General features: G+C 42.5%; 1 protein-coding gene across 1 annotated transcript; it reads left to right on the top strand.

Moving 5' to 3' along the window:
- Positions 1-1,124: 1,124 nt before the first annotated feature.
- LOC104627495 (cytochrome c oxidase subunit 7A2, mitochondrial) lies at positions 1,125-3,230 on the top strand (the record flags this gene model as incomplete). Its single annotated transcript, XM_010295781.1, has 3 exons — positions 1,125-1,214; positions 2,689-2,773; positions 3,172-3,230. Coding segments are annotated over 3 exons (234 nt in total), but the record flags the coding sequence as incomplete, so codon positions are not given.
- Between the last annotated feature and the right edge of the window lie 3,767 nt (positions 3,231-6,997).

The raw sequence follows: 6,997 nt of genomic DNA, 5'->3' as shown, positions 1-6,997 counted from the left end.
CACTCGCTCCACCGTGGCTGGAGCTGTAGGCACCTGGAGGGGTGGGAGCGCAATCGGTGAGTCTAGGGTACGCGCAGTCCGTGTCTTACGGAGATTAATTTTATAGTGTGTTTATTTGGGGTGGGTGAGGGGAGGAGGGGTGTTGCTCCGTGACTTGCAACCAGTGTCATCGGGATGTTTGCCCCGTGGCTGTATTTTTCATGGTGGTAGTTTAGTGAGGATCAAGTAACAAGCGATAGGGCGAGAGGAAATGGCCTCAGGCTGCGCTGGGGGAGGCTTAGACTGGATATTAGGAAAAATTTATTTACTGAAAGAATGGCCAAGCATTGGAGCAGGCTGCCCAGGGAGGTGGTGGAGTCACTATCACTGGAGGCATTCAAAACACGTGTGGATGTGGCACTTCAGGACATGGTTTAGTGGGCATGGTGGTGTTGGCTTGACAGTTGGTCTTGATGATCTTGAAGGTCCTTTCCAACCTTAGTGATTCTGTGTTTCTATCAGTGTTGCTTGAAGGAGACTATTGGCAGTTTAGAGGTATGGTTCATTCTTAAGTTTAAGATTTGACACACTACTTTGAGACACAGGAAGAATTATGGACTATTGTTTTTGGTGGCCTGATCTGTGCTAACAGCTATGCTTCAGCTCTGAAGGTTAGCTCCTGTGCTTCTGGCTAGCAGGTGTGTTGCAGCTGAGAGAAGATCCTTGTCTGCATGAACATGTTTGTCTTAAATATTATTGCCCCTATCACTAGAGTCAGACACAGAAAACGTGTGCCTGAAACCGAGATCTGAGAGGCGGAGGTCGAGGTTTTGCCCAAAAGGATGCTGATTATGAAGGTTATTCTGCAGATCCATAAATCTGTTGTATCTTAATGAAAGTAATTGTCTTGAATTTTCTCTTTTTAGGTAACATGTCAATCATTCTTTTATGTAGTGTGTTGAAAGATTGACTGAATTAAAAAGTGGGTTTTGGTGAAAGTTTTTTTTTTTTTTCTTTTTAAGACTTCCCTTCTTCCTGTCCCTTTCACTTCCATCTTACTTTTAAAAGAAAATATTTCTACTCCAGTGTGGATATAGGTGCAAAATCTCACTGTTTTTAAAACAATGTTTTATCTTTTATTTCAGGGTCTTCGCCAAATTTCTCAGAGGACCATAAGCACTGCTTCACGCAGGCAGTTTGAAAATAGAGTTCCTGAGAAGCAAAAGCTTTTTCAGGTATTGAATGAGCACTGATAGTAGAATAATGTTAGTAGAATGACAAGGTTTTAGTAGATCATAACTGCATACATTTCGTTTCTAAAGAACTGGTGAAAGTCCTCTTTACATCTGAGATGACCTCTTGAAATCAGTTGCATGACTACAGTGTTTGAAATCAGCAGTTATTTTCTACAGAGATTATTTGTACATGTGTGCTTGACTTGCTGACTCTTTAGTGTTTTTTTTACCCTGTGAAATGATTTGTACCTGAATTTCTTATGAGTAGTAGGCACTGTACAAAGATACAGACAAGGTACTCCAAAATGGGCTGAACTGGGGGAGTATGTTCTAACAACAAATGGAGAAAAAGCAAGTGAGAGGACAGAAGTACGGTGAAAAGTTAAACCTCCAATCTTACAGCTATATCCATAGCTTATAGATGAGACCCCTAATTCTTAATGAGGATGTGGTATTATTGTACTTCTCAGTTACAAAAACAGTAGAGTCTTAAGGGATTGGATTCACTCCTAGAAAACTATTGCATCTTTAAAAGTAATTTCCTAATTAATCCCTTTCTTAAGGAGGGCCCCCTAGAGAGAGAACTAGTGGTTCTTCAAATGCCAAAGCAGTGGATACTCAAGAGCATACTGTGAGCCATAACCTGGAGCAGTAGCTTCATTCTGACGATATAGTAGACTCTGCTTCACCAATGTGAAAGCGAAAAAGTACGTGTTAGGAGCCTCAGTTTAATAGTTTTTGTGTCTTGTTGCTTTCCTTTTCCCTGAAAGAGAAAGCCAGTCTTCTTGAGACACTGCTTAAGGAGCACAGCGTTCATTGCGAGCCGGGGGGAAAGCGGAATATTGTCAGTGGGTGAGATTGGAGGTTGTTTCTGCTGGCAGAGATCTCTAGGTGTACCTCTTCCTCCTCCCGTTCCTTTGTTGTGCCTTTCTTGTGGGGCAGCAAGTTATGCTGGGCTGGGTTGTGGGTCACCAGCACTGCAGGCAGGCTTGAATTCCAGAGCAGTGTGAACTCGCTGACAAGGGTAAAGATCATGTGGACCTGGTGTCTAGGAGCTTTACTTAAGGTGGAGCAAATCAACTTCCTGCATGACACCAGGTGACAGTAGAGGCTCGTCCCCTTGCCGCTCCCTATAGCAGGGAGTGGTTATGCTGGAGACAGATGGGAAGTTTCTAGGGACTGTAATCATAGCCTGTGCACCTGAGGGGGCTGGCAACTGGTGTCAGAAGTGTTTTAAGCATCTGCCAGTCACTGCTTTGGAAATGAATGTGCACATCATTTACTATACTTCCTGAGTCAAGTGATCACCTGATACCAGAGGGAAAGCTTTAAAGGCAAGGAGGACTCTAAATAAGGTTCATTGTCTTTTGGGAGTTGGGGAGGTAATTCTTGTTCTGGGTAATGCTAGTTACATTAACACTGTATTGCAAGAACTGTATTTAAATAGTTTCTTTTTGTCATTTGTTTCCATTAGGAGGATAATGGCATCCCAGTGCATCTTAAAGGTGGTGTAATGGATTCTCTGTTGTATAGAGTCACCATGGGTCTTTCCGTTTTTGGTAAGGCTGATAGTAAAATATTTATGCTTTGGTACAATGTCCAACATGCTAACATAATATAATGGATTTCCAGTTCAATTGCTTTAAGAATGAGTAGCCAGTACTTTATGATTGTCTGTGTAAGTTCCACAAACATGCCTCTCCCCTTTTTTCTTTCCGTTTCTCTATTTTTATGCAGTCTATGGAGAGCTATTTAAGGATTTTTTTTTTCCCCTGTAAAATACGAATTACCAAAAAAAAAAAAAAATCATTGTGGCATGGCTATGGAAATGTGTTGTGTCTGAATTGCAGCTGCTTATTGTCAATATTTTTTCTGGAACAAACTGGTAAAGGAAAGATGACTTGAAAGAAATTTTTGTTTACCATTCTGAAAATATCTTTTCTGTCTCTTAATTCAGGAACAGCCTATGTTGTTTATGAGCTGCTTGTTGCTTCAATGCCCAAGAAGCAGAAATGATTCCAGTTCCGCATGCCTCAGTGACTAGCATCTCTTCGTCCAATTCCATGTGACTATGATGGCAGCTTCTAATAAGTACAAGAGCTGGCTTAATGCTTGGAATCTTAATTTAATTGTAATGTGTTAACTGCAATCAATAAAGCAAGTTTTATGTTGTGTTGTGGTGGTCTGGACTATGTCACGTGTTCTATATTAGAGTGCTTTTACCTTCCAGTAAATGTACATTGAGTTGATCAATATGCAGATCTTTGAATTGTGAGCCTCCTTTCTTTGTATATGGTTTATGTTAGTACTTTGCAGGTGAGTTAAATGCCCTGAATCCTGATGAGAAAGTGATACCTTGTCTTTGTTACAGCAATTTCCTCCTCTTGCTTTAGTGGAGCAAATTATAATATTATTAGGAATAAACAAACCTGTGTGGAAATCAATATTGAGGACTTGATTGTGCTATATCTTTCCTGTCAGCTGCTGGAAGTTGACTGTAACATATCTAGAAACAGAGGAATCTGATTTCTGGTCACCATCCAAAGGTGACAGTTTTTACTATGTAGAGGTGATAACACTGCCCTCTGCAGCTTCAGGGCTTAGAAATAGTCTCAGGGGAACTCAGCACCTCTATCTAACAGATTTTTTTTGTGGCCTTTCTCTGCTACAGCTTAATGGAACATCATATTTCCTGAAAAGAGTCAAGATTTCTAAGCATGCAAATATAATTAGTTAGTGATTGTGTATTTATCTTGCTGCCCATGTCAGTATGATTAAGACTTGTTAATCTTCTAACATTGCCTCATGTTTCAGGGGACCAAAGCTTGCTCTCAGTTATTGGGGTAAGTAAAGCAATCAGCTCTTTAGGATAAAATATGAAAAAAAAGTTCATTAGTGAATTTGAGGGTATTCTATAGAGCAAATAGTAAAGTGGAGGGTCACAGTTAGTGTTAATACTAACTGTACTAGTGCAGTGCTAAAATATCTACTGACTGAAAAGGTTTTCAGTGAAAACGGATATTCTGGCACTTGACTGCTGATTTGATACAGGCTGAACAGGTTGCTGTTAAGCCAGAAAAACTGAAGATACTGAAGGCAGTGCTTTTTCTTCAATAATTTTTGTCAGTTTCTAATGCCCTTTGGGAAGAATTTCTCCAGAGTGGTCTGTAAGTTTGAGGATGGGCTAAATGCTTAGGGAGGCTGCCTTCTGTCTACAATGCTCTTCTATGGTTTGAGAATAGGAACTGCCCCGTGGCTGTAGGGTAGGAGCAGATCTAGTTCCTAAGTGCACACCAGGTTAAGTGGATTAGGCTTCAAACAATGGTAGCATAATTCGTGTTGGGAGAGACCTCTGAAGGTCAACTGGTTCAATCTGCTCAGGGCAGGTCTGCTTCAGAGCTACACGGGGTTGCCCCGGACCTTGGCAAGTTGACTGGGGAGTACCTCCAAGGACAGAGATTGTACAACCTCTGTGCAACCTGTCACAGGGTTTCACTGTTCTTTGAGGAGTATCTTTCTGTTTCTGGGATACAGGAATACATGTGTTTAAAGTATGGCTGTTAGCATTCCTGTAACATGGCTCTAAAGGAAGCCACAATTGCACTTGACTACTTCTACCTAGACGACCACGAATTTTACAAACTTAAAGGGGAAAGTAGATACTTTTCAATGCTGTATGTTAAGACCTCTCATAGGAAACGAGGCAAAAGCTGTAGGCATGGCTGAGTTTTAGGTTGCTGCTACTTGGTGTCTAGGTGTCAGTAGCTCCTGCTTCTAAAGCTCAGCCAACACTGGTTTCTGGGAGAGCTGTCAGCTCTGCTCCAGTGCAATTTCTACTGGGTCAAGCCAAACTGGCAGTAATTTGAACTATCAGCCTTAAGCTAGGTTATGTGCCTTAGCCATAACATACTTTGAAGAGTGCTCAGCTGCTGTGCTTCACCAGCAGAACTGTATGACAGTGCTCTGCATATGTAGAGGCAGAATGAATGGCTGATAAAGCTAACGGTTTGATCATCATCTGTTCTGAAGTCCTCCTCTTTCAGTGGCTGAGGTGGTGGTTTATCATCTTGCTATGACACAGAACCACGAATGCAACTGGAGATCCATCATTGTTTAAGGAGAGAAAAAATTGGTTGTGGTTTAGAATTGGGCAGGGATGCCCAGTAATAACTATTAGCTGTTATCGAGTGTTTAGGAACAAGCTTTATATCCAAAGTAGCTAGTGCTGTCAGTGAAATACCTGCTCTATGAAAACTGCTTCTAGGAGGCATCTTTAAGTTGGTGAATATGAGAATCACTTATACGCCACCCTGATGCCTCTTACTAGCTCGACTTGCAATTACTGGGGAAGAACATCTCTGGGAACCAGTGGTAGCTGTCCAGCCCTAGTTAGGTGTTATGTTCCTAACACAATTTGTGCCTTTGTAGCCTTCCTGTCAAATTGCTACTTGTGGTTTGTTATGCTGAAAGCCTGGTGTTGACTCTGTAACAAATAGAGCTTCTAAAAAAAAAAAAAAAAAAAAAAAAAAACCCCAAACCCCCCCAAAAAACCTCCATCAAATTAATCTTTTTATTTCTCCTCTCAAGGAAACAGTGAGTTTTCCAAAATGTGAAAATGAGCACAAAAATCTAGCTTCCCACTACAGCACTATTTTAAACCTCTTCTGGATTGTTTGTTCAGAATTTTTCACTGCTATCCTGGAGAACCAGAGTATGCTTGTTAAAGTTGTGAGGCACATGGCAAGAGGAGGGCCAGTGTACTCAGAACTCAGTGAAAGTAAAAATCTTAAAAGGAGAGTGGGGGAATACCCCTCGTCGGTAGTCTCTCTACATAGGTGGGTTTGGCCAACTGCATGACTGAAAGAGTAAGAACTGCCTGGATGGATGTCTCAAGAAGGTTTGGGAAATGGGGTACGGCTCATCATAGGATGAACATTGATGCCTGCAGGGAACAGAAACCTCACAGCACAGTGGACTACACTTCACCATGTGTGAAGGAATCATTCTGCTCTCTGCGACACTGGTAAGGCTTCTGCTGCTACCGTGTGCCCAGGGTTGCTACTAAGATGTGGACCGAGTGGTGGGCGTCCGGAAGGCAGTGTAAGAAATAGTCAGAATTTTTAAACAGCACACATCCTTTCCCACCCACAGGAATTACAAAGAATCTTGAAAGAAGGGCAGTTGTTTAAATAGTCTAAATTATAAAAATCTTGTGATGAGCTAGGCAGTAAATCTGTGTTTCTGTGTGCGACGGAAGCAGAATGTGCAGTCGCTCTCGCAATCGTCCGCATCTCGGGCTCCGCTGTCTCAGGAGAGGGAACAGCTTCTGCGCTGCCAGCAGCAGCCCCGGTGGGAGGGTGTGCGGGGTAAAAGCAAGCTAGGAAAAAGGTCTTCGTACTACAGTGTGATCTGATCGGTATTTATAGACAGCGCCTTGAAATGTTATTCAAATGAATAACAAATGACAAAAAACTGTTCTGGCAGGAGCGGGTCTAGTAACCCCAAAACTCATCCCCGGAGTCCGCAGCTGGAGGCAGGCGGGAGAGCGGCTGGCAGTGCCGGGGGTGGCATACGCAGGCCGTGTCTCTGCCAGCGCTCCCGGATTTTGTTCTGCTGCTGGAGCAGCAGGAGAATGAAAGCAAACAAGACCCACGATCAGCTGCTCAGCACCATCTTCTGAGACCTCATTATAAAGCTAACTGGGAAATTCCCATCCCCTGTTCAGTCTATATGTGGAATTTGTCGCAGGCATGTCCACATCACAAGCTGCCAGATGTAAACTA

The sequence above is a fragment of the Phaethon lepturus genome, unplaced genomic scaffold (assembly GCF_000687285.1).
Source record: "Phaethon lepturus isolate BGI_N335 unplaced genomic scaffold, ASM68728v1 scaffold8501, whole genome shotgun sequence".
Classification (NCBI taxonomy): domain Eukaryota; kingdom Metazoa; phylum Chordata; class Aves; order Phaethontiformes; family Phaethontidae; genus Phaethon; species Phaethon lepturus.
Note: the sequence above shows the minus strand (reverse complement) of the source record. Positions and strands in the feature narration are given on the sequence as shown.